The 26,340-nt window shown below is 51.7% G+C and overlaps 6 protein-coding genes across 6 annotated transcripts; 3 read left to right on the top strand and 3 right to left on the bottom strand.

Moving 5' to 3' along the window:
* Window positions 1–2,167: 2,167 nt before the first annotated feature.
* Window positions 2,168–2,464, bottom strand: LOC310918771 (feather keratin Cos1-2-like; the record flags this gene model as incomplete). The annotated part of the gene is made up of 1 exon (XM_083877740.1): window positions 2,168–2,464. One exon carries the CDS (start codon window positions 2,462–2,464, stop codon window positions 2,168–2,170), a length of 297 nt encoding a protein of 98 aa, XP_083733866.1.
* Window positions 2,465–5,656: 3,192 nt separating this feature from the next.
* Window positions 5,657–5,953, top strand: LOC310918873 (feather keratin Cos1-2-like; the record flags this gene model as incomplete). The annotated part of the gene is made up of 1 exon (XM_083877849.1): window positions 5,657–5,953. The coding sequence occupies one exon, from the start codon at window positions 5,657–5,659 to the stop codon at window positions 5,951–5,953; it is 297 nt and encodes a 98-aa protein (XP_083733975.1).
* A 3,364-nt stretch (window positions 5,954–9,317) lies between these two features.
* LOC310918493 (feather keratin 1-like) lies at window positions 9,318–9,623 on the bottom strand (the record flags this gene model as incomplete). The annotated part of the gene is made up of 1 exon (XM_083877361.1): window positions 9,318–9,623. One exon carries the CDS (start codon window positions 9,621–9,623, stop codon window positions 9,318–9,320), a length of 306 nt encoding a protein of 101 aa, XP_083733487.1.
* Window positions 9,624–12,198: 2,575 nt separating this feature from the next.
* Window positions 12,199–12,504, top strand: LOC310918511 (feather keratin 1-like; the record flags this gene model as incomplete). Its single annotated transcript, XM_083877386.1, has 1 exon — window positions 12,199–12,504. The coding sequence occupies one exon, from the start codon at window positions 12,199–12,201 to the stop codon at window positions 12,502–12,504; it is 306 nt and encodes a 101-aa protein (XP_083733512.1).
* A 4,162-nt stretch (window positions 12,505–16,666) lies between these two features.
* LOC310918525 (feather keratin Cos1-2-like) lies at window positions 16,667–16,963 on the bottom strand (the record flags this gene model as incomplete). Its single annotated transcript, XM_083877403.1, has 1 exon — window positions 16,667–16,963. The coding sequence occupies one exon, from the start codon at window positions 16,961–16,963 to the stop codon at window positions 16,667–16,669; it is 297 nt and encodes a 98-aa protein (XP_083733529.1).
* A 4,504-nt stretch (window positions 16,964–21,467) lies between these two features.
* LOC310918719 (feather keratin Cos1-2-like) lies at window positions 21,468–21,764 on the top strand (the record flags this gene model as incomplete). Its single annotated transcript, XM_083877669.1, has 1 exon — window positions 21,468–21,764. The coding sequence occupies one exon, from the start codon at window positions 21,468–21,470 to the stop codon at window positions 21,762–21,764; it is 297 nt and encodes a 98-aa protein (XP_083733795.1).
* Window positions 21,765–26,340: the final 4,576 nt, after the last annotated feature.

Consider the following 26,340-nt stretch of genomic DNA (forward strand, 5'->3'; position numbering starts at 1 on the left):
CACCCCAAAGCTTTTCCTCTCCAGGCTGAGCATTCCCAATTCTCCCAGCCTTTTTTCATAGCACAGCTGCTCCATGCCTCTGATAATTTTGGTTTCCTCTGGGCTCACTCCAACAGCTCCATGTCCTTCCTGTGCTGGCACCCCCGAGCTGGAGGCAGCTCTGCAGGTGGGGTGTCACCTGAGGGTGTCAGAATCCCCTCCCTTGTCCTGCTGCCTGAGCTGGTTTGGATGCAGCCCAGGACACAGTTTGTTTTCTTGGCTGCCAGAGCACAGTTCAGGTTTGTTGCAGGCCAATCATCCCACAGGCCCCTTTAAGTCCTTCTTGGCAGGGCTGCATAGAATGGAATAGAATAGAATAGAATAGAATAGAATAGAATTAATCAAGTACAGAATAAAACCACCCTATTCACTGCTTTTTACACTGCCTTACACTCACTGTTTTTTGGTAGCTGGGGGACCACAAAGATGGCTCTGTGAAAAAGCTGCTGGAGACTTTCACCATGTCCAGCATAACCAATCTCTAATGATTTTGATGATGGACATGCTACTGCCCAAGACTGGGACAGTTTTAGATGCTGGTAATGCCTCTCCAATTATATATTTAAGAAGAAAATTAAAACAAAGTCACACAGTTTTGCTCCTAGTCAGAGAAGAGGAAGAGGTGGGAAAGTGTGAGGCAAAACAACATGGCAACACCATGATCAGTGGAGAAGGAGGAGCAGGAGGTGCTCCAGGTGCCCGAGCTGAGATTCCTCTGCAGGCTGTGGTGAAGACCATGGTGAAGCAGCTGTACCCCTGCAGCCCATGGGAACCACAGGGAATGCAGAGATCCACCTGCAGCCTGTGAGGGAGGTGCCCACGCCAGAGCAGGTGGATGCCTGGAGGAGGCTGTGATCCAGTGGAAGATCCGGTGGAGAGTGGGGGCGCTGCTTCCAGGCTGGAGCAGCCTGTCTTTGGAGGGCTGCAGCCCATGGAAAGAGAGACCCACACTACAGCAGTTTTGGGAGGACTGTCTGGCATGGGAGAGACTCATGTTGCAGCAGAAGCTGTAGACCTGCTGCTCGTGAGAGTGGACACAGCCTGGAGAAGTTCATGGAGAACAGTGTCCAGTGGGAGGGACCCCACGGCCTCCCAGGGGAAGGACTCTTCTCCAGGAGCAGTGGAAGAAAACCTCAGTGATGAACTGACCCTAAAACCCCCATGCCCTGTCTCCTGGTGCTGTTGTTTGGAAGGATCCTGGGCTGTGCCAGCAGGAGTGGCACCAGGACATGGGTGGGAGCCATGATGCCGCTCTGCTCGGCACTCGCCTGGTGCCATCCCCGTGTTGGGCAAGGGCTGGAATGCAAGAACCACCTGGACTAAGTGGAGACAGTTTGGTGTAACATGGCTAGGATGGTGAGAAGATCAGAGTACTTGGCTGGAGAGAAGCTGAAGGCTCAAGAAGTGCAGGGAAGGCCCATTGCTGAGTGTAGAGAAGAGAATGCTTTAGGGGAGACCAAAAATCCTCTTTCTCATCTCATTATGATCATTGAAGAGCATTGGGCCATGCTGTCCAGACTCAGGTCAGTAGAAAAATTCGAAAACAGAGTTACCCTTTGCATGACTGAGAATATTTAAACTGAGCCTGTGTTAATCCGCTGTGAACAACCATTCCCCACAACCTGTCCCACAACCAGCCGTGAGCAACATCCCTCTTTCTGGGCATGTTGGGAGAGGATCTGTAGGGAAATAAATGAGATGAAAACATGGGCTTCGATGCAAAAGAATTTTATTGAGTCAAACCAGGAAAATTAGGTCAATCTAAGCAGAGATGCCAATGCAGAGAGCACCAGGGGCAAACAACAGTTGGTTGTTCTCCAAGGTGTGTTTTCCAAGCAGGGCCCCACAGAGGGGAGCAGGGCCAGCAGGTGCTCCCCAGGGTGGCTGTGTGGGGCTCACAGCCCAGGGCAGCACAAGGCAACAAGGACACAGCAGGGAAAGGAGAGAGGGGCAGAGGGCAGAGGCAGGGCTGGGCTGTGCTTGCCAAGAGCCCAGGCTGGCCCTGTCCTTCTGCAAGGGCTGCTGGGGTTGCTCAGCCCCTCAGGAAGCAACAAGGCCCTGCTGGGTCCCCAGGGCGGTTCCATCCTGGGAGTGCCTGGGTTCCTTCCCCAGGGCCATGGCAGCAGCTTTAGCAGGGGAGGCCACAGAGGCCACTGCCCAAGCCTGAGAGGCCAAAGCCCCCAGAGCTGATGGGCACTCCCTGAGAGCTGAGGATGCTGCCAACAGCAGCAGAGGTGGAGGATCCCACCACAGTGTTCTGTGGGAAGGAGGTGAGGATGGGGCCGGGCAGGGTCACCACCACGGGCGAGGGCTGGATGGCCACGGTGGAGTCCTGGCACTGCCTGACACAGGGCTCATTGCAGCTGTTGGCCAGCGGGGTGGGGCCGCAGGGCTGGCAGGGCCGGCACGGGCTGTAGCAGGACATGGCTTGGGGCTGCAGATGCACCTGGCACAGAGGACATTGAGGAGTAGAGGTGAGAAAGGGCTATGTTAGAGCCATCTGTTGTTGCACCATGATGGAGAAAAGCAAAGAGAAGCCCAGTTTCTTTGCTTAGAGAGGCCCAGTATTCTCTCTGTTTGCTAAAGCTCCCAAGGATCTCCTGAAGACTGGCCAAGCCCAGGGACTTCAAAACCTAGAACATGACCCAGTATACATCTCAGACAAAACCCAGCCTCTCTCCATGCACAGCTTCTGCCCCTTCGCTCTCCCATAACAAGCTGTTCTCAACAACCCACAGGGAACCACAAGGGTGGATAGGCTCAGAAAACTCAAAGGAATAAAAGAAAGGGCTTCAGACTCACCTTGATGCCAAGGAGATGGAGGTGAGAGGAGTGAATGAGAGAGTGAGGAGAAGGTTCCCCTTTTATACTGTTTCTCACTGCCCCAGGCCCACAGGCACTGCACCGAGGCACTAATTTTCCAACACATTCACCTCCAAAGCAAAATATCCTCCCTAACACCACACGTTGTGGTTGGATCTCCATCAAGGCTGCCATTTCATTTCCTCATTTCTGACATGCTTGATCTGTGCTGCAGCTCCTTTCACGTGTGCCCTGCCAGGCCTGAGCACAGCCGGGGTCAGAGCGTGTCCCTGCAGGCACAGGATGTGCCCCCCATGCCCCAGGGGCACGTGCAGGCCGGGGATGTTGGCTCAGGGCAGTGCCTTGCCATTGTTGGCAGCTGCCTGTGCAGGGACAGCCCCAGCTCTGCCCTGCCCCACACAGAGCAGCAGAGCCCCCAAAGGCTCCTCTCCTCGCAGCACGTCCTGCCTGCTGCTCTCTCCTCCCTCTCACCTTCATTCCAACGCCCACTGGACACTGCTTCTCCAGGGAAATGCTTCCCTCTCTCTTCCTCTTGATGCCCTTTGCTGATGCAGAAGGTTTGCCAGGCTGAGTATTCCAGGGCTGGGCTTGGAAAGCCAAAGCCCACCTGGAGCTGAATCAGGAGATCGATCTTGTGATGGCAAAAAAAAAAGATCTTCCCCACAGGGCAACAGGAAAAGGGAGGCTTGAGCCAAAGCTGACTGGGGCAGCTTCACTGGAGGCAGGTGTTACAGGGAAGGAGAAGGTTCTCCAAGGCTTCTGGGCCTTGGTCTTTACGGGCAACATTTCCTGTCACAGCATAAGGCTCCTGATGTTCCTCAGAAAAAGGGGTAGGGAAAGGCTCCCCACAGCAGTGGACCACGACAATGAGCTGTGGTAACATTTAAAGAGACTGGACCAATGGAAGTGTGTGAGCTGGTGATGGGCACATGAGCCTTGGTGTCAGTGAAAACACCTCTAAACCCCCTTTGGAAGGTTCTGGCAGTGAGGGAATGCAGCTGAGGACAGAGATGGTCAGGGAGGATACAAATAGCAATGTACAGACCCTGGACATCAAACATACCAACTCTTCCACCCACTCAGGCATCTGGGAGATCAGATGTGCCTTCACAGGCACCTGTGAAGAGCAAGAGATCAGAAAAGCTGGCAGCATCTTAGAGGCACCTCGTGGTTCAAAAAAACCCACAAAAAGTCAAGGCAAAACACAGGAAAAGAGGACGAGATGTGGGTGGAGGGACAGAATGGACACAAGGACTCCTATATCAAAGGCACCTGGCTGTGGAAGGGAGCTCTACTGGAGGCTTGGGAACTGAACAAAGGGGTTTCAGAAAACACTGCACCACTGCTTGGTCACATCCTGGAGTCCAAAACTCTGTGGCTTCTGCAGGAAATTGTGACTGAAGCCCACCCCTTTCCAATGCTGCAAATGCCTCATCAGCCTACAGAACAACCCAGCACCATTGGAGAGGTCCTCCATTGAAATGTCCTCCATTTCCCCAACATGTGAGAGATTTGGGAAAAGTGCAGTGCCACATGCCTGGGGATGCTCAGGAAAAGCCCTGGGTACAAAACCCTGTCTGAGACTACACCAAGGGCTGATGCACTTCCCTGCCCTGCAGACATGGAGGCAGCTGGGACGCGTCCCAGGAGGGCAAGGGAATGCCTTCAGTAGGCAAATCTCCAGGGAGAGACTCTCCCTACCAGTGGCAAGTCACACCCTAATTTTGGGTTGGCCGTGTGTCAGCCTTTTGGTGAGAGGCCAAGCCAGGAGTGTGTGATGTCTGCAGGCCCGTCCAAGGCAGGGGTAATCCACCTCCAGGAAGGGCAGCTCCATCCTGGCTCTTCTAGGAAAAAGGGATGCTTGGCAGCTCCCTCACATGTCACATGTGTTCTCTGACACATGTGTTCCCAGCACTGACAGTATGTGTTGGAAAAGTGGCCTGTGCTTGTGTGTCATCCAGGTCAGGCTCCACACTGTGCAGCCAAAGGGCACGGTGGGTGAGGAGAGAGGGAGGAGCAAGGAACAGACCAGACACCCAACACCAGCTACAGATATTGAGGAGGAACCCAGTGGCACAGGGCTCTCTTTGAGACTTGATTCCTGCCAATGACTAGAGAATTATTGAATGGCAGAATCACAAGGATTGGCAAAGACCTCCATGGAGTCCAACCATTACTCATGTGTTCCTGCATGAAAAATCATTTGGCTTCTCATCTCTGACCATGAAAGGGATCTTCATGACCTAGTGGGGATGTCAGAAAGGAGGAAATTAAATGACAGCCTTGATGGAAACCAAAACACACCCTGTGGCATTAGGGAGCATATTTTGCTTTGGGGATGAGTCTGTAGGAAAATTGTTGCCCTGTGCAGTTACTGTGGGCCTGGGGCGGTGCAGGAGCAATATAAAAGTGGCTCCTTCTCCTCACTCTCTCATCCACTCTTCCCATCTCCAGCTCCTTGGGAATAAGGTGAGTTTGGAGCATTTCTCCTCCTCCTTGTCCTCTTCCAAATGCATTTCTAAGCACATTACTTGTCTCCAGCCGGGCACTGGGGCTCCTTGCCATGGGTGAGGGAAAGGGGCAGAAGGTGTGACAGACACTGGGGCTTGGCTGAGGTGTCTCCTGAGCTGTTGGAGAGGTGGGGATCTCTATGGACTCTGTCATGATTTGGGGAGCCTTTTGCATTGAGAGAAACATGGCCATCCTCATGGTGGGGTGACAGTTGGGTTGTCACCATTCCTTGTGATTTACTTCCCTCTTCCCTCTCTCTCAGGTGCATCTGCAGCCCCAAGCCATGTCCTGCTACAGCCCGTGCCGGCCCTGCCAGCCCTGCGGCCCCACCCCGCTGGCCAACAGCTGCAATGAGCCCTGTGTCAGGCAGTGCCAGGACTCCACCGTGGCCATCCAGCCCTCGCCCGTGGTGGTGACCCTGCCCGGCCCCATCCTCAGCTCCTTCCCACAGAACACCGTGGTGGGATCCTCCACCTCTGCTGCTGTTGGCAGCATCCTCAGCTCACAGGGAGTGCCCATCAGCTCTGGGGGCTTTGGCCTCTCAGGCTTGGGCAGTGGCCTCTGTGGCCTCCCCTGCTAAAGCTGCTGCCATGGCCCTGGGGAAGGAACCCAGGCAACTCCCAGGATGGAACTGCCCTGGGGACGCAGCACGGCCTTGTTGCTTCCTGAGGGGCTGAGCAACCCCAGCAGCCCTTGCAGAAGGACGGGGCCAGCCTGGGCTCTTGGCAAGCACAGCCCAGCCCTGCCTCTGCCCTCTGCCCCTCTCTCCTTTCCCTGCTGTGTCCTTCTTGCCTTGTGCTGCCCTGGGTTGTGAGCCCCACACAGCCACCCTGGGGAGGACCTGCTGGCCCTGCACCCCTCTCTGTATCAGGCACATGGACACCGGCTAGGATCTCTGCCACAGTCATGGGATGGAGATTCTGCGCTGACCCTGGTGCTCTCTGCATTGAGGCCTCCACTCAGAGTGACCTTGTTTTCATCTTTTGACTCATTAAATTTCTATTGCATCTCAGCCCATGCCTCTGTGTCATCCTTTCCCTGTTGTCAGTCTCTGGATGTTCCCAGAGAGAGAGGCGCTGCTCAGGGGTGGTTCTGTCGTACATATTCTCCAGTTTAGTAGCCCTGTAAAAAGAAACTGCACACCCGCACTGGCATACGCTTCCACTCCAGCTGGAAGCACAGAAGTCAAAGATCACAGCTGGAGATAAGAACAATTTAGGGGAAATAGCAATGAGATAAGTAAAGAAACAATAACAGCCACAATATTAATAACAAAAGCTATGAGACAGGGAAACTATTTACACCAAAAGTAAACCAATATTATCTGGTGTCACTCCCTAGGCTTTTTCCAACTGGACGGAACAGCCTTCTTCCTGGAAGTTAGAGTCCTCCTCTCCCCCATCTTGGGAAGGACATGAGATGGTATCAATGAACATGAAGGTCTTGCCCATGCCCCCTCCTGCTCACCTGGGCCAAACCATGACAATTACATCTTAAAGCTTGTTAGTTCCCAGATGTCCTTGGCTGGGGGAGGCAGCTGCTGCCTTTTCCACTGGTGAGGTCTCATTTCTTGCTGATTAGGCCTGACACAGGGCTCACTGAAGGTGTTGGCTAGTGGGCTGGGGTCACAGGGCTGGCAGGTACTGAATGAGGTGTAGGAGGACATGTCTTGGGTTTGGAGATGAAACTGGCAGAGCAGGGCAGAAAACCCATGAGGACTGTTTGAAGAGCAGACAGTCACCAACTGTGAGGGAGATCCTCTCTGCCCCAGTAAGCCCTACCAAGAATGTTTAAGGCCAGGGAGGAACCCACCTAGCCCATAATCCAGGAGGATGTGGCCTCTGGGGCTTGGGCAGTGGCCTCTGTGGCACGAGGGCCCTCCCCTGCTAAAGCTGCTCAAGATGGCCCTGGGGAAGGAACCCAGGGACTCACAGGATGGTACAATACCAGGGATAGAGCATTGGTGCTCTGTCTACCTCTCAGAGTGACTTCTTTCTCATCTTTTGACTCATTAAAGCTCTGCTGCATCCCAGCTCCTGCCTCTGTGTCATCCTTTCCCCTGCACATGCACCCAACATGTCCAGTGAGAGAGATTTTGCTCTGTGGTTCTGGGCAGGCACTGTTGGAAGTGGTATTTCCATGGTTGTCAATATCTCATTCATTATGTTAACACAGCATTGAATACTCATATTAAATGTCACCTTTCTAATTTACTCCGCTTCTGTCTACCTGCAAGAATTACCTCACACCGTTCAATGACCACCAATATTCCAAGAATACTTCTAGTTCTTCCAACAAAACCTTCTCTGTTGTCACCAAGCCTATGTCCTCAGCCTCTCATCCACAAGTAAATGTCCCACCTCACTCCCCATCCTGATCAATTTTCATGTATTTCACTTCTCTTGCTGGAGATCTTTTTGTGTTTCAGTCCAGTGGCAGCACAGCATGCATGATGCCATCTGGGGAGTGCTGAACAGAGTGGGATCTTTGCTCCCATCACTATCCTGTTGACAGTCATGCTCTGATAGCCCAGGACGTTGATGACAATCCTTGGTGTCCAGGAACACTGCTGGCACTTCCTGCTGTTCTGATGGCACTATCACCAAAGCACCTCATCTGGGCCCTGTTTTCAGAGACTGAAGGATGTGATAGGATTGGCTACTATAAAGCCAACTTCAAATCTGGACTCTGCATGGCCATGTGTCACCGTGCCCACCTGTGTCCTGCAGTAGTTTAGCCATTCCCCTTCCTCAGATGATCCTGCACAGCCCTTTGAGCCCACACCTGATGCCTCCCCCTGCCTCCCACTCTTCCGAAATTCTCCCAGGAAAAGTTGCACTCTGGAAATTTCGCAATATCAGAACACCTGGGAGAAGAAAGGACTGAGACCAGACCTTTATGGAAGATATGGGGGCACTGGAGATTGAAAAGTGGACATGAGCCAGCAATGTGTTTGCAGCTCAGAAATTCCATCAGGTCCAGGGCTGCACAAACAGAAACGTGGCCATAAAAATGATCAGGTAGATGTATTGCCTGTACTATGGAAAAGGGCTGGAGGGAGTTGAGGTTTTTGAGGCAGGAGAAGAGCAGGCTCTGGGGAGACCTTATTGCAGTGTTTTGATATGTAAAAGGGGGTGAATGAAGAAGTTACAGAGAGATGTTTTCTCAAGGTCTGCAATAAGTGGACAAGGAGCAAGAGTTTTAAACTGGAAGAGGATAAATGCAGAAGGGACATAAGGAAGACTTTTACTGTGATGAGTGAGATAAGACATTGGGAAACATTGCCTAGAGAAGGATGGGGTGTCCCATCTTGGGAAGGGTTCAAGGTCAGGTTTGCTCAAACCTTATGTGATGCAATGAAGGATATCAGTATCCATGGAAACTGGATTGGACTAGATAAACCTCAATGGCCTCTTCCACCCAGACCCATTCTATGATCCCATGATAACAGGGCTCTGTGAGAAGGCAGCACAATGCACTCTGTCCCTCCCTTTGAGAACATCCTGAGATAAGATGGGATCTGCTGGAGTGTGATGGGAATGCAGCACCTCGGTCTGGTCAGTGAAACATTCACTGCTGAGAACTTGGGTGGCAGTGCTGAGCTGAGAAATGAAAAGGAAAAGAAGTGCAAAGAGAGTGGATGTTTGTCCCTGGACAATGTAGGGAAATTCTATCCTGGTCCAAAGAGGCAGAAAGAATCAAAACCCAGAGGGTCACTCAGTGCACACTGAGCACACCCAATGCCAGCCTGTGCTGACAGCCAGTGCAAAACCAGCCCCAACAAGCCCTCCCAGAAACAGCCCTGGGCAATCTCTCTGCCCTGGGAGAGTGTCTGCAGGGCAAAGGATGACACAAAGGCACGGGCTGGGTTGCAGCAGAATTTATTGAGTCAAAAGAGGGAGAGGAGGGGGATCCAGGAGGAGGGCACAGTGCAGGGAGCAGCTTCAGCAGGGGAAGCACCTCGTGCCACAGAGGCCACTGCCCAAGCCTGAGAAGCCAAAGCCCCCAGAGTTGATGGGCACTCCCTGAGAGCTGAGGATGCTGCCAACAGCAGCAGAGGTGGAGGATCCCACGGCAGTGTTCTGTGGGAAGGAGCTGAGGATGGGGCCAGGCAGGGTCACCACCACGGGCGAGGGCTGGATGGCCACGGTGGAGTCCTGGCACTGCCTGACACAGGGCTCATTGCAGCTGTTGGCCAGCGGGGTGGGGCCGCAGGGCTGGCAGGGCCGGCACGGGCTGTAGCAGGACATGGCTTGGGGCTGCAGATGCACCTGGCACAGAGGGAAGTAAATCAAGTAATGAGAGATGTTTGAATATGTCACCCCCCTACATGAGGGAGGCCCTTTTTCTCATCTGTAAAGGACTTCTCCAGGAGCCCATAGACATCTCCTTTCCCTCAGAAGACCTCAACGGGAATTTCAGACCCAGAGAGGACCCCACGTAACCCATGGCTTCGGAGTAATCTCTGTGAAGCCTGAACCTTTTCCTTTCCCCTCTCTCTGCACCCTTTCCTCTCCCAGAGTAAGCCTTTGCAGGGCCTCAGGATATGTACAGAGACAATCCACAAGAGGACAAAAAGGAGGACGAGGAGGAAGGCAAGAGAAAAGTTATTGAAACTCACCTTGTTCTCAACAAGATGGAGCTGAAGGAGTGGATGAGAGAGTGAAGAGAAGGTCCTGTTTTTATACTGCTCCTGCACTGCCCCAGGCCCACAGTCACTGCACAAGGGCTCTAATTTTCCTACAGACTCGCCTCCCAAGCAAAATATCCTCCCTCATGCCATGCTTTTGTTTCCATCAACACTGCCATTTTCATATCCTCATTTCTGATGTGGCCATTAGACCTCTAAGGATTCTTTCAAGCACTGAGATGAAAGACCCAAGGGTTTTCTGGGCAGTGACACATCAGTACGTGCAGAAGATGAGTTGCATGTGGTGGAGGGGTCTGTGCAGACTGTGGACACCTATCTGGGGAAATATGCTTTGGTTATTTTCGACTCTGTTTGCAGGCAGCTGAACATACCCACCCAGCAAGCCTGTCTTCTCCTCATGTGGCAGTTTGTTTGGCAAGGTTGTCCCCTCTTATGGCTGCCTTGTGGGGTTACCAATGTGTGCCATCAGCAGTTGGGAGGGAAGATAACTTTGTTCTCCTGAAGGCCAGGATTCCTTGAGATGCCTCATGGAGTTGGGTCCCTTCTCACTCTTGTAGGGCTGTGTGGAGGTTCAGTAAATACCTCGTTCTTGCCATTTTCCTCAGCTCGCCGTACACTTTGGCCCCACAATTTGGCCTCATACTAGCTAAAGATACTTTTCCAAAACAAGCTGATTGTCCTGAGAGCCTCCTGAGCTGTGGGCAGTATTTGAGCTGCCTGGAGCTCTGTATGAGGAACAGCCCAGTGACTGAAGATGGTTTTCCTGAGGCATGGATGGAACTGCCCTTGCTGCAGGGGAATTCAGCTGTGCGTGGGTCATGGGCCTGCACACAGCACATCACAAGGCTGACACACGGCCAACCCAAAATTAGACAGTGACTCCTGGCAGGTAGGGAGAGTCTCTCCCTGGAAATTTGCCTACTGAAGGCATTCCCTTGCCCTCTTGGGACGCATCCCAGCTGCCTCCATGTCTGCAGGGCAGGGAAGGCACTGCTTGATGTGGTGTGAGAGCTGGGTTTGCACCCAGGGCCCTTCTGAACATGTCCCCTCCCTGAGCATCCCCAGGCATGTGGTACTGCAGGGTCCTTCCAGCTCTCATTCACTGGGGAGTTGTACAAGTTTCCAGCTTCTCCAGTGGTGCTGATTTGTGCTCCAGGCTGAGGCAGCCTTTGGGTCAGGGGAAAGGAAGCATGAGAAAGTGCTAATGCCAGGGGAAGTCATGTCATGTGAAGCCCAGGAATGTGCCCTAGATCATGGGGAGATGTTTTCTGCAAATCTTTAACTCTGTAAAGTATTCAGGAGAGCACCCCATCACAGCCTGAGACAAGCCTAAGGCCAGGTAGATAAGGCTTGTGCATCCCTTCTACCCTCTGCTTGTATGGGTTGAATTTTCTCAGGCAGTCCTTGACTTGGAGCTCACCCACTGCAATTACAAACAGCACTTCAGTGTCCCAAGCCAACATCTGCCTGCATACGACCCCTCCTGTACTTCTGCAATCACTGGCATGACTCCTCATGGGGTATCTTCTCATTGTGACACATGAAAGAATCACACAAAGCAGAGCAGGAATGTGAGAAATGAAGAAATTAAATGGCAGCATTGACAGAAGCAAAATCACAGCTTGTGGCATTAGGGAGGATATTTTGCTTGGGTGATGAGTCTGTTGGAAAATTACTGCTCCAGTGCAGTGACTGTGGGCCTGGGGCGGTGCAGGAGAAGTATAAAAGCTGGCCCATTCCCTCACTCTCACATCCAGTCTCTTGTCTCCATCTCAGTGAGAACAAGGTAAGATTGAAGACTTTTCTCCTTTCACTACTTCTATTCTCCCTCCTTCTGTTTTCTGCACATACCTGCCCCTTTGTTCTATGCCAGGTCCTGGGCCTGCTTATCATGGGAGAGGGACAGGAAGAGAATGTGTGCATAAGGAGAGTTTATGACTTGAATGAAATGAATGATGGGATAGACAGGATTACCCTGGGCTTGGTTGCTCTTGGCAGGGAACTTCTTGGCTAAATGGAAGGAGAAGCCTGTGGACATCAGTACCACACCTCCAGCTTTTGTTCCCATCTTGGCTTGACAGAGCAGCTGCATGGTGTGGTGATGCGTTCCTCTTCAAACATCCCTCATGACTTTTTCTTGCCCTCTGTGCCAGGTGCATCTGCAGCCCCAAGCCATGTCCTGCTACAGCCCGTGCCGGCCCTGCCAGCCCTGCGGCCCCACCCCGCTGGCCAACAGCTGCAATGAGCCCTGTGTCAGGCAGTGCCAGGACTCCACCGTGGCCATCCAGCCCTCGCCCGTGGTTGTGACCCTGCCCGGCCCCATCCTCAGCTCCTTCCCACAGAACACTGCCGTGGGATCCTCCACCTCTGCTGCTGTTGGCAGCATCCTCAGCTCTCAGGGAGTGCCCATCAGCTCTGGGGGCTTTGGCCTCTCAGGCTTGGGCAGTGGCCTCTGTGGCACGAGGTGCTTCCCCTGCTAAAGCTGCTCCTTGCACTGTGCCCTCTTCCTGGATCCCCCTCCTCTCCCTCTTTTGACTCATTAAATTCTGTTGCAACCCAGCCCGTGCCTTTGTGTCATCCTTTGCCCTCTCCCAGGACAGAGAGGTTGCCCAGGGCTGTTTCTGGGAGGGCTTGTTGGGGCTGGTTTTGCACTGGCTGTCAGCACAGGCTGGCATTGGGTGTGCTCAGTGTGCACTGAGTGACCCTCTGGGTTTTTAATTTCTCTGCCTCTTTGCATCAGAATGGAATTTCTGTAAACAGTTTAGTGGCTAACTTGTACTTTCCTCACACACTTTTTCATTGTTTCTCACTCAACTCAGCACTGCATCGGAAGTATCAAGCAGGGAATGTGTTACTGCAAGGATACAGGTTCCAGCTTCCCATCAGGTGCCAGGCAAACCCTCCCTAACAATATTGTGCCACTATATCAGTTATTCGAAGTTCCATTAAAACTTTGAGTTCTCTGAAACTCTGAACACTTCCCATGATGGAACACACCATTTTCCACTTTTCACCACACCATTAATTTCTCCCTTATGTCCCATCTACATCTACTCTATTTCAGTTTAAAGGTGTTTCTCCTTGTCCAGTCTCTCTCCAACTTCCTTATCCATCGCCTTTACGTATTGAACTGTAATAAGGTCTCCCCAGAGCCTGTTCTTCTCCTGCCTGAAAAAAACTCAAGTCGCTCAGCCTTTCTCCATGGCAGGGATGCTGCATCCATGTGATCATTTTTGCAGCCCTTGTCTGGAGCTGCTCTAACAGGTCCATGACTATTTGAACTGGGGACTCCAGACAGACACAACACTTCAGGTGGGGTCTAACGAGAGCTGACCTGCTGGCCGTATTTCTGTTTGTGCAGACCAGGACATGGATGAATTTCTGGATGTCCAGAACACTTTGCTGGCTCATGTCCAATTTTTTTACCTCCATTATTTCTTGTTCCTTCTCTGCAGGGCTGATCTAAACCATTTCTCTTCAAGTCTTGGCCTTGTTGAAGTTCCTGAGTTTTGCATGGGAGCATTCTCAAATCTGCCAATACCAATCTGAATTGAGCCACTTTCCTCAAGTGTCAGCTTGGTGTAATTCACAAACTTGTTGAGTGTCTGCTCAGTCCCACTATCTATCTTATTGAGGAACATATTAACAAATATTGGTCCCCGTATTGATCCCTGGTGGACACCAGTCATCACTGGTTTCCACTGGGACACTGAGCCCATGAGTATGAATCCTTAGATGCTTCCAAAATTCTCCTGGGACACTGTAACTGGCAGGTGAGGTAGGAAGCCATGACTCCAACTGACCCCCTGACCATCAGATTCAGCTTTGCCCAGACCTCCCTCTTTGCCTTGGTTCTCATTCTGCAGAAGGGGCACATGGCCACTGCTGACACTGGTTGAGAAGCCTGGATTGTGGAGGGCCCTGGAAGGGCAGAAACCCCAAAAGTCTCATGGAAGTGGATAGGAGGAGAGAGGAAGAGAGAGAGAGAGAGAGAAGGAAAGGCACTTTTCCTCGTGGCCACCATTCTTCAGGGGCAGGCAGAAATCAAGAAAAGCCCCAAGGTACAACAGGAGATGGAATGGAGGACCAGTTGTTTTAATCTGATAATTAAGAAATGCCTCTGCCCAAATTAAGGTGCAGAAGACCATATTCCAAAGTCGATGGTATGAATTCTATTTAATGGTAAATGTGAGGTAGAGATAGAAAGAAATAAGAGATAGAGGAGGGTGGGAGAGAGGAAGAGAGTGAGGGAGACAGTTAAGGTTTAAAGATATCACCACCCTGTGGATCCAGTAGCATCCTGTTGGCTTTTCCTTCCGGTCTTCTCAGTGTTTGGGGTGCCTGAGTCGTTCTTCTGGGGTATCACCTTGGTACAGTCCAAGTTCTGGGTATCCCCAGGGTGTAGACACAGTGCCCACAGCTTGGGAAGGAATGTGTGTAAGACGTTGCTTCCTTTCCCACAGTCTGCCACAGTAAGAAGTTTTGTCCAGATGCTCCCTAGAGATGCCTCACCAGGCCTGGAATTATCACCTTTAGGTTGTAACTTCTCTCTGTGCTTATCTCAAGTTCCCACTGTAGTGGCTTATCCTATTCTGTGGCCTTGACAGTGTTTAAAGTAATTGTGATCTTTAAGTCTCTTACACCAGTCTGTACTGATGCTGACTGGGCTGGAGGTCATTGTCTTCAGATCAGCCAATATTGTTCTGTACTTCAAATGTGTGGCTAAACCAGTGCAAAGAATAGACCAAAGCCTGACCTGTTGCTGCACAGGGCTGACCCACCATCAAGACCATCTCTCTTTCTCATGCTGCATCACCCACAGTGGAGGCCAGGAGTGGTTAAGCAGCTGGAGCTGATACAACCAGGACAAATTACCTCAACTGACCAAAGGGCTGTTCCTGGTCATGTAGGATCATAGAATCACTTAAGTATGAAAAGACCTTTAAGATTAAGGGGTCCAGCCATTAACCTGGCTCTTCCAACCTCAACACTAAACCATGTCCCCAAGTGTCAACTAAATATCTTTTAAATCCCTCCAGGGATGGTGATTCCACCACAACACTGGGCAGATAAAATATCATGCTTAGCAATAAAGCTGTGGACAGTCTTCCCAGAGTAGCCATTCTTCAGATACTGCCTGGGCATTAGTTTGCTGGTGCCATGTGATTGACTTAGAACCAGTTGGTTTTCTATTTTTTCTCCCATTGCTTCATAGAATGTCCTGATCTTGACACCAGAGTATGTCACTCTCTTGCTTTTCCAATTCTCCTCATTCCTACTGGGTCAGCAGATCATGGGAACCACTGGTCAGTGCTTAGTGCTGGTCATAACCCCACACAGATCCACAAGCAGTGCTTGTCCTCTTTGCCCTGCTCCTTCCTTGTCTCTGCCCAGGGCTTCCTAGGAAAGTTTTTGGAGCGATGGAGGCAGGAAAAGATATTGGGCAGGAAGAGAGGCAGCAGGTGAGGGCTGAAGTGACTCAAAGGGCCGTCCAGAAACAGCTGAGGGTGGGCTGAACTTCTGCAGGACACAGCTGGGCATAGTGACACACATATTCCCAGAGCTCTGACAGGCACTGACTTGGGACCAACCAGCCCTGTCTCCTCACACCTCCTTCAGCCTCTGGCAAGCAGCACCCCAAAACATGGCCAGGGAAATGGGCTTTTGCATTTCACATCAGAACAGGGGCAACTGCCCCGACTGTGCCCTGGCACCAAGGGCTGTCAGGAGCATTCTGGGCTGTGCCAGCAGGAGTGGCACCAGGAGATGGGTGGGAGCAACGATGCCGTTCTGCTCAGCACTCGCCTGGTGCCATCCCCGTGTTGGGCACGGGCTGGAATGCAAGAACCACCTGGACCAAGTGGAGTGAGTTTGGTGCAGGGTGTCTGGGATGGTGAGGAGGTCAGAGCACTTGACTCAGACCCAGGGATTGCTGAGGGTGGAGACAAGAATGGTGTGGTCAGAGAGATAAAATCATCCTTGGAATAGACAGAGCCAGTGAAGAGGTTTGGTTCATTCTACTGGCTCTAGACATATCAAGAAGGATAGAAAGCAGTAGTACCATGATAAAGCAGATTTAACTCTTCTGTCTTGAAAAACACTCAAACAACTTCTCCTAAATCTGTCACACAGAACCATCTCTTAGCAACATTTCTCTCCTTGGGAATCTTGGGAGAACAACAACAGGGAAAGGATGACACAGAGGCATGGGCTGAGATGCAATAGAAATTTAATGAGTCAAAAGATGAAAACAAGGTCACTCTGAGTGGAGGCCTCAATGCAGAGAGCACCAGGGTCAGTGCAAAATCTGCATCCCATGACTGTGGCAGAGATCCCAGCAGGTGTCCATGTGCCTGATCCAGAGAGGGAGCAGGGCCAGCAGGTGCTCCCCAGGGTGGCTGTGTGGGGCTCACAACCCAGGGCAGCACAAGGCAAGAAGGACACAGCAGGGAAAGGAGAGAGGGGCAGAGGGCAGAGGCAGGGCTGGGCTGTGCTTGCCAAGAGCCCAGGCTGGCCCCGTCCTTCTGCAAGGGCTGCTGGGGTTGCTCATCCCCTCAGGAAGCAACAAGGCCGTGCTGGGTCCCCAGAGCGGTTCCATCCTGGGAGTGCCTGGGTTCCTTCCCCAGGGCCATGGCAGCAGCTTTAGCAGGGGAGGCCACAGAGGCCACTGCCCAAGCCTGAGAGGCCAAAGCCCCCAGAGCTGATGGGCACTCCCTGAGAGCTGAGGATGCTGCCAACAGCAGCAGAGGTGGAGGATCCCACGGCAGTGTTCTGTGGGAAGGAGGTGAGGATGGGGCCGGGCAGGGTCACCACCACGGGCGAGGGCTGGATGGCCACGGTGGAGTCCTGGCACTGCCTGACACAGGGCTCATTGCAGCTGTTGGCCAGCGGGGTGGGGCCGCAGGGCTGGCAGGGCCGGCACGGGCTGTAGCAGGACATGGCTTGGGGCTGCAGATGCACCTGGCACAGAGGACATTGAGGAGCAGACATGAGAGGGGTTTGAAGAGTAACCTGTCACCACACCATGACTCAAGGCAAGACTGAGACAAGAGCTGGAGATGCAGGGATACCCACAGGTCTTTCCTCACATTTATCCCACAAGTTCTCTGCCAAGAGTAACCAATCTCAAAAGATTCCTGCCTAGACCATCACTCACTTCAGCAAAGCCTCAGCCTCCCTCTATATGACCCTCTGTCACATTTCACCTCTTACAGAGAGCAATCTTATGATGCAGCACAGGACCAAGTGACAGGTGTGCCCTGGAAAATAGAAGAAGAAGAAGAAGAAGAAGGAGGAGGAGGAGGAGGAGGAGGAGGAGGAGGAGGAGGAGGAGGAGGAGGAGGAGGAGGAGGAGGAGGAGGAGGAGGAGGAGGAGGAGGAGGAGGAGGAGTGACCAGACTCACCTTGATCCCAAGCAGACTGAAGCAAGAGGAGTGGATGAGAGAGAGAGAATGAGAGCCCTCTCTTATATTACCCCTGCACTGCCCCAGGTCCACAGTCACTGCACAAGGGTAGTAATTTTCCTACAGACTCACTTCCAAAGCAAAATATCCTCCCTAATGCCACAGGTTGTGCTTTTATTTCCATCAACATTGCCATTTCTTTTCCTCATTCCTGATGTGATCATTTGGCATCCAAGGATCCTTTCAAGTATTAAGATCAAAGACTGAGGGATTTCCCAGGCAAGGATACATCAGCACAGGCAGAAGATGTGCTGGAGGTGTCTCTGGAAGGAAGGGATCATGGGACCAGAGAATAATGGTAACACTGATTTCCACCCTCTTTTGCAGACAATAAGGCCCTGCTAAGGGCAAGGTGTTGAGTGGCTGCCTGGAGCTCTGGGCTTGGCTACAACTAAGATTGGAGACGTTTTCTCAGTGCATGGATGGAGATGCCCTTGCTAGAGGGGAACTCATCCTGGCCTGGAAAAAAGCCTGCAGACAGCACACCCTCCTCGCTTGGTCTCACACCAAAAGGCTGACACACGGCCAACCCAAAATTAGAGCATGACTCTCCACAAGTAGAGAGAGTCTCTCTCTGGAAATTTGCCTACTGAAGGCATTCCCTTGCCCTCTGGGATACATCCCAGCTGTCTGCAGGGCAGGGAAGTACAGCTCTGCTTGATGTGGTTTGAGAGCTGGGTTTGGACCCAGGGCCCTTCTGAACATTTCCCCTATGCTCAGAGTCTCCTCTTGGTTTCCTGTGTTTTTCCTTGTCCTTTCTTAATCCTTGACCGCAGGATGCCTAAGATGCTGCCGCCAGCTTTTCTGACTTCTTTTACTCTTCAAATGTGCCTCCATGCTATCCAACCTGCCAGATGCCTAACTGGGTGTAAGATTTTGTGTCTGGGGGCTGTACATTGCTACTTATTTCCTCTCTGACACCAGCTCTTCCTCTTCACTTTCTTTGGTGTGACAGCCAAGGCTGCCCTTGATTCCAGTGTTCACATCCAGTTCTTGCTTCTCAGATGCAGCTGTGCATCACCATTTTTCCCCCTTGACAGACTCCATGAGACTGGAAGGAACCTCTGGAGATCACCTAGTCCAACCACCCCTCTGCACAGCATGATCAGCTCTTGGAGGATGCTCAGGGCCAAGTCCTGAATTTCTACAAGCATGAACAATCCTCAATCTGCCTGTGGCAACCACAGGCAAGTTCTTTATCACCTCCACACTAACAACATCTTTTCTTATGTCTCCTCAGAATTTCTCATATTTACGGTGTGCCTATTTCCTTTTGTCCCTTCTCTGGAAAAGACTCAGGAGAGCCTGGGTCTGTGTTCTGGACTCCTCCCACAGCTCTTTTATCCATTGCTGAGCAGTGTGCTTAGATACTCCCTCTCTTCTGGGGTGGACAACCCCGTCAAGCAGTCCCTCCTGTCCCAGGGGCTCCAGTCACCTCCTGGGCTTTGAGGCCCTTTGCTGGAGCTGCACCACTATGACTGTGCCTCTCTTATACTGGGCAACTGCTCTTTGTGGCACTGATTTCTCAGCACTGCAGAGCAGAGGAGAGGGGTCACGTTCCACAGTAGGAGAGCAAACCCCTTCCTAATGCAGCCTTGGATGCTGTCAGGTGCCAGTTCCACAAAGGCCTGGGGCTGTATTGTGATGCCCTGCAGGACCTCCTTTCTGTCCTGCAAAGCTCTTTGGCTGCCCCAGCCTTTGGGGGGCAGGGGTTTTTCCCTCCAGCCTTGCAGGACTTTATTCAAAGTGTAAAACAGTGCTGGCCCCAGTCTGGGCCCTGTGGTGAACCAAGAGTGACTCTCTGCCAGCTGTACTTCACCCCACTTATCACACTCGTTAGAGACCTGTAGCCAAGCCAGATTTCAGGCATGGACTTCTAGAAGTCAGGATGTCCATTTTCTTGCTCCCAGTCCTCAGCTGCATTCTCTGACTGCCAGTCTCGAGGTGGTTTTTCTTCACCCAAGATTTAGGTGGTAGTTTGAGACAGTCTTTTTTTCCCTCTGAAGGCTCTGAGCCAGACACAAGAATGAAACAGAGTCTTCAAGGTCTTTTTTTTCTGGGTTTCTCGTGTGTTTATTATTTCTTATCTTACAATTTTCTCTGTACCCAGCCGAGATGTTCACAGCTGCTCGGACACAGGACTCCCCACATGATGGGAGGTCACTGCCTTTTATACAGATAATTACGTGTGTCTTATTTACAATTATGTGCCAATGCCTATTACCTATACTAAAAGGGTCATTTTGCTTTGACCCAATCCCCTTAAACTACTTTGTGCCATCATCACATCAGAAGATGGATGCCAAGAGAGAACAAGAACCCAGGGTTCTTGTGCCCTAAATCCTCCATCTTGTCCCTCATTCTAAGAACCCCAAAACAACAAAATTTTCCACCCAGTGATTAGCTACACTACTGCCTTTCACACGTTTGTGACTTTTAATTCTTCTCCGTGTTGGAAGTTTTTCTCATGGACTAAAATCAAAGCCTGTGTCTTCCGGGGCTCTGTGCCAGCCAACCGCCCTGGACAGACTGCAGACCCTCTTGCTCAGGTCCCAGACCCCTCTGCCAAGGTCTGTGGCCTTCCAGGGCAACCAAAGGGATGCCCTGGACTCCAATATGCCAGCAACTCCCAAAGGGAGTTTGGAGGTGTTTTCACTGACACCAAGGCTCATGTGCCCATCACCAGGTGACACACTTCCATTGGTCCAGTCTGTTTAAATCTTCCCACAGCTGATTGTCCCTGTCCTCTGCTGTGGGGAGGTTTTCCCTACCCCTCTTTCTGAGGAATATCAGGGGCCTTATCCTGTGACAGGAAATGTTGCCCGTGAAGACCAAGGCCCAGAAGCCTTGGAGAACCTCCCCTTCCCTGTAACCCCTGCCCCCAGTGAAGCTGCCCCAGTCAGCCTTGGCTCAAGCCTCCCTTTTCCTGTTGCCCCGTGGGGAAGATCTTTTTTTTTGCCAGCACAAGATTTCCTGATTCAGCTCCAGGTGGGCTTTGGCTTTCCAAGCCCAGCCCTGGAATACTCAGCCTGGCAAACCTTCTGCATCAGCAAAGGGCATCAAGAGGAAGGGAGAGGAAAGCATTTCCCTGGAGAAGCAGTGTCCAGTGGGCGTTGGAATGAAGGTGAGAGGGAGGAGAGAGCAGCAGGCAGGACGTGCTGCGAGGAGAGGAGCCTTTGGGGGCTCTGCTGCTCTGTGTGGGGCAGGGCAGAGCTGGGGCTGTCCCTGCACAGGCAGCTGCCAACAATGGCAAGGCACTGCCCTGAGCCAACATCCCCGGCCTGCACGTGCCCCTGGGGCATGGGGGGCACATCCTGTGCCTGCAGGGACACGCTCTGACCCCGGCTGTGCTCAGGCCTGGCAGGGCACACGTGAAAGGAGCTGCAGCACAGACCAAGCATGTCAGAAATGAGGAAATGAAATGGCAGCCTTGATGGAGATCCAACCACAACGTGTGGTGTTAGGGAGGATATTTTGCTTTGGAGGTGAATGTGTTGGAAAATTAGTGCCTTGGTGCAGTGCCTGTGTGCCTGGGGCAGTGAGAAACAGTATAAAAGGGGAACCTTCTCCTCACTCTCTTATTCACTCCTCTCACCTCCATCTCCTTGGCATCAAGGTGAGTCTGAAGCCCTTTCTTTTATTCCTTTGAGTTTTCTGAGCCTATCCACCCCTGTGGTTCCACGTGGGTTGTTGAGAACAGCTTGTTATGGGAGAGGGAAGGGGCAGAAATTGTGGAAGAAAAGTGTTTAGGTTTTGGCTGAAGTGTCTCCTGAGCTGTGGAGGAGTCCCCAGGCTTGGTTGCTCTTACGGGAATTCCTCAGGGCTGAGTAGGAAGTGAGGCTGGTGAGCCTGTCTAAACATTGTGCAATTTTCCGCTTCTGGCTTTTCTCCATCATGATGGAGCAACAGACTCCTCTCACTCAGCACTGTTCTCTGCTTCTCTCTGCTCTCTCTGCCAGGTGCATCTGCAGCCCCAAGCCATGTCCTGCTACAGCCCGTGCCGGCCCTGCCAGCCCTGCGGCCCCACCCCGCTGGCCAACAGCTGCAATGAGCCCTGTGTCAGGCAGTGCCAGGACTCCACTGTGGCCATCCAGCCCTCGCCCGTGGTGGTGACCCTGCCCGGCCCCATCCTCAGCTCCTTCCCACAGAACACTGCCGTGGGATCCTCCACCTCTGCTGCTGTTGGCAGCATCCTCAGCTCTCAAGGAGTGCCCATCAGCTCTGGGGGCTTTGGCCTCTCGGGCTTGGGCAGTGGCCTCTGTGGCCTCCCCTGCTAAAGCTGCTCAAGAAGGCCCTGAGAAGGAACCCAGGGACTCACAGGATGGTACAATACCAGGGATAGAGCATTGGTGCTCTGTCTACCACTCAGAGTGACTTCTTTCTCATCTTTTGACTCATTAAAGCTCTGCTGCATCCCAGCTCCTGCCTCTGTGTCATCCTTTCCCCTGCACATGCACCCAACATGTCCAGTGAGAGAGATTTTGCTCTGTGGTTCTGGGCAGGCACTGTTGGAAGTGGTATTTCCATGGTTGTCAATATCTCATTCATTATGTTAACACAGCATTGAATACTCATATTAAATGTCACCTTTCTAATTTACTCCGCTTCTGTCTACCTGCAAGAATTACCTCACACCGTTCAATGACCACCAATATTCCAAGAATACTTCTAGTTCTTCCAACAAAACCTTCTCTGTTGTCACCAAGCCTATGTCCTCAGCCTCTCATCCACAAGTAAATGTCCCACCTCACTCCCCATCCTGATCAATTTTCATGTATTTCACTTCTCTTGCTGGAGATCTTTTTGTGTTTCAGTCCAGTGGCAGCACAGCATGCATGATGCCATCTGGGGAGTGCTGAACAGAGTGAGATCTTTGCTCCCATCACTATCCTGTTGACAGTCATGCTCTGATAGCCCAGGACGTTGATGACAATCCTTGGTGTCCAGGAACACTGCTGGCACTTCCTGCTGTTCTGATGGCACTATCACCAAATTGTTAAAAATGAAATTTGGGGTGTTTGTCCTATGATGTAACAGTGGAAAGCCACCTCAGTGGCACGTGGCACCTTTCCTCCCAGACCACCTCAAAAACAAAGAACCCGTTCCCATCAAAGCTCAAGCACCGCGCCCCCACCCCAGGTCAGAGATGGGGCGAAGGAACCGCAGCGGAGCCGCCCGCCTCAACGGAGCTCCAGCCGCAAAACAGTCGGCCGTCTGGCACGGGGAAGTCCCGACCCCCGCCGCCGCCGCCGCCGGAGCGGAGAGAAGCCGGCCTCTTTCCCCCCCCATGCCGCCCCGTCTCCCCCCCGGTTCGCTGCAGGAAAGCCCCTTCCCAGCGCCGTCCGCGGCTGGGAGCCGGCGGGGGGGGAGAAAACCCAGCCCGCGGAGCCGCCCGCAGTCACCCGCCGCCGGAGCAAAGAGAAGAGGAGCCGGCCGCTTCCCAGCACAAAGAGTTCCAGCCGCGGAAAAGCCTCTCCCCCCCCCCCGCCCGCAGCCGAGGAGCAGCCTAACTGCAGTCAGCCCCGTGCCGGAGCGGAGAAAAGAGCCCCGGCCGCCCCGTCCAGCCCGCAGCCGCCACGCGGTCAGCCGCCTCGGCCAAATAAAGCGTTCCCCGAGCCGGCCGGACCGCTGCCCCACTTCAAGAGAAGAACCCCACACCCACCACGTTCCACCCCCCCACAACACTGCCGCCGCTGTGAAGCAGCATGAAACTGAGACGCCATTTCTGCGGCAAAGACTACCCCATGGCCGCAAAGAGCTCCAAGCCCCCGCCCCGGTGATCCCGCATGCAAATTAAGAACTCCGAAAGCGTCCCGGGATGAAATCTAACATAAAAAACCCCTTATCAAATAAAAACCAAGTAAAATTAAAACGGATAAGAACTAATACTCAGCCGTGTAGACCCTAGAGAATCAGAAGAGCTAATTTCTCCAGTTTTGCTTACTAGCCGTAAGTTAAAAAGACCAAATCGGAGATGAGACCACAGGAGAAAACAAAGAACTGACAGGACTCTGGGGTTGCTCCCCAGGCGAGGGCCAGTCCTCCAGCTCTGTTGAATTGCATGCAGCAGAGCTGATAAAGCCCTCCTCCTCCACGGCGACCAAACCCCTCGGGCAAATATTAATAAGAGCTGATTAATAAAGGCGTTTATGGAGATTGATATTTTCTCCGCCCATTTTTATTCATAACAAAAGCACCTCATCTGGGCCCTGTTTTCAGAGACTGAAGGATGTGATAGGATTGGCTACTATAAAGCCAACTTCAAATCTGGACTCTGCATGGCCATGTGTCACTGTGCCCACCTGTGTCCTGCAGTAGTTCAGCCATTCCCCTTCCTCAGATGATCCTGCACAGCCCTTTGAGCCCACACCTGATGCCTCCCCCTGCCTCCCACTCTTCAGAAATTCTCCCAGGAAAAGTTGCACTCTGGAAATTTCACAATATCAGAACACCTGGGAGAAGAAAGGACTGAGACCAGACCTTTATGGAAGATATGGGGGCACTGGAGATTGAAAAGTGGACATGAGCCAGCAATATGTGTTTGCAGCTCAGAAATTCCATCAGGTCCAGGGCTGCACAAACAGAAACATGGCCAGCAGGTAAAAGGAGCGGATTCTCCACTTCTTATCTGTTCTTGTGTTCTGGTGTCGTGGTTTGAAAGCAAAACGAGTGAGAGGCCCCAAGTCAGATATATAATTTAATAAGAAAAAAGGTAAAAAGGTAAAAATAAAATAAATGTGATAACACAAAGGACCACTGACAGCTTATATCCAGGTGAGACTGCTTGGCTCCTCCCCCTGGGCAGAGCATCTCACAATGGGATTAGGAGTGTGAAGTGGGTCGTTGATGGCCCATTAAACAGAGATAGCTCCTGGAGGGAGTTACCTGTGAGTCATAGGCCAGGCGTTGATGGGCCATTAGCAGAAGACACCCCAAAGGCAGGGGCTTGGGCAAACACTGCCCCATCTGGTTTCAAAAGTTCATGAAGATGGTGATAGAATAAATACTTTGTGTACATCCTACACTGTAACCCAGGACATTTGGTTTTGCATTGATTGGAATTTGGTGAGGAAGGAAGAAACCAGTCATGGAAGTGATTTTCTAGGAGAAGCTGCTCACAGTTTCCTCTGTGCCTGACAAAACCAATCAGTGACTAGTTTTGAATATTGACACCTTGTTAAACCACTAGAAAGCTGAACGCACCTCTGTGAATACACATGTTAAAAAAGGACAAACCCTGGGAAAAGCTCTCTTACTTTTTGGGGTACAAATCCCCTTGGGCCCCACACAAGCCCCAGAGTGTCTAAAGGTGTGAGGACTGAGTTAAAACCTTCTGAGAAAATAAGGTATATAAATCCACCCAGACATGAGGTAGAAATGCAAGTTTAGTTTTAAATAAACAGAGGATTTTTAAGTGCCTTAAAAATAAGAGCCTATGTTAGTAAGTAAGAGACTTAGTACCCAGTTTTTAGTTCAGTGATATTGTCTTTTGCAAAGTTAGTTAAATTCTAGTCGTAACAAAAATAATGTAACCTTGCTGGGAATTACTAGCAAGACCAGATAGAGCTACCTATGTAGAATTTGTGTAAGGATTTACGAAAATTGTCACACATCAATTTTAGCTTAGGTTAGGTCCAACACTTTTGTAGAGAGTCCATGTTTGAGCCTTATTGGCTAAAAATAGAATAAAATGCACGAAGAATGTTAGAACACACTTAGGGGACATGGAATACATTCTATTGCTGTTGCCTTTACTGCTGCTGATCAGAGCTTACTGCTTCTGCTTGGGACTCAGAGACTTTAGACGGCTTTGTGTACTGCTGTGGACTCTGATAACTTTGTCTCCATGGGACTGATTTAATGATGTAATAAAGGACTTCTTTTACAACTACCCAGCTTTTAGTCTTCAATGAAGATGTGCCGAAATCTTGGCACTTATTCCAGATCTTGAACAGGTAACAGGGTGCCTGCGGGGCCGGCCCTGCTCTGATGTGTGGCCTGTGGGCCTGGCAGGGCTGGGCTGGTCCCCCCTCAGCCCCCTCAGCCTGGCCAGACCCGTGACTCGGCTGAAATTCTGCTGCTGCTGATTTTCACCAAAAACAGCCAGGCATGGGGAGGGGAGGCCATCAGCCCACGGCTAAAACTGAACAAAGCAGGAGCCTGAGACCAGCCCTGTGGCCAGAGCGGCTGCCGCTGTTCTGGTCCAGGCCCCTGAGATCCCGGCACAGCCCTCAGCACAGTCCGAATCCATCACCGTGACTGCTTTGGCCACCGCCCAGCAGAAACCATCTGCAGGCCCCTGGGTGAGATATTAACTCTTTCATTGCACAAATGAAACTTGCAGAACATTGATCCTCTCTAGAGTGAGAGAAAAGGACAGCGTGAAGACACGTAGAGAAACAACATGAAGACACCAAGATCAGTGAACAAGGAGAAAAGTCCCAGATGGGAGGAGAATGACAAGATGCCTTAGTCTTAGGCTGAAATTCTTTTGCAAGGCCATGGTGATGGACTGTGATACACTAGAAATATCCCTTTAATTCAATGAAGTATGGGTAGATGGAGTGTTCAAATTGCAGACAAGAGCAAAGGCATTTGTGCTGAAGCAAGTAGATACTGAAGTAGCTGTGATCTCGTAAGAAGCTTGAACAGAGAGAGAGATGAGAGTGATGAAGACCCCCTGCCCCCAGAAAAAGAAGAAGAAGAAAACTTCTGTTACCAGAGATAGATAAAGAGAACCTTTGCGTTTGAACAGCTTATCCTGAAAATAGTACTCCATAAGTTTGACATGGCCAATGAACACAGCTGTGGGAGGGCTGCATGAGATGGGAGGGACTTCACAAATGCAGATTT

The sequence above is a fragment of the Zosterops lateralis genome, assembly GCF_965231275.1.
Source record: "Zosterops lateralis genome assembly, chromosome: 24".
In the NCBI taxonomy this organism is placed as follows: domain Eukaryota; kingdom Metazoa; phylum Chordata; class Aves; order Passeriformes; family Zosteropidae; genus Zosterops; species Zosterops lateralis.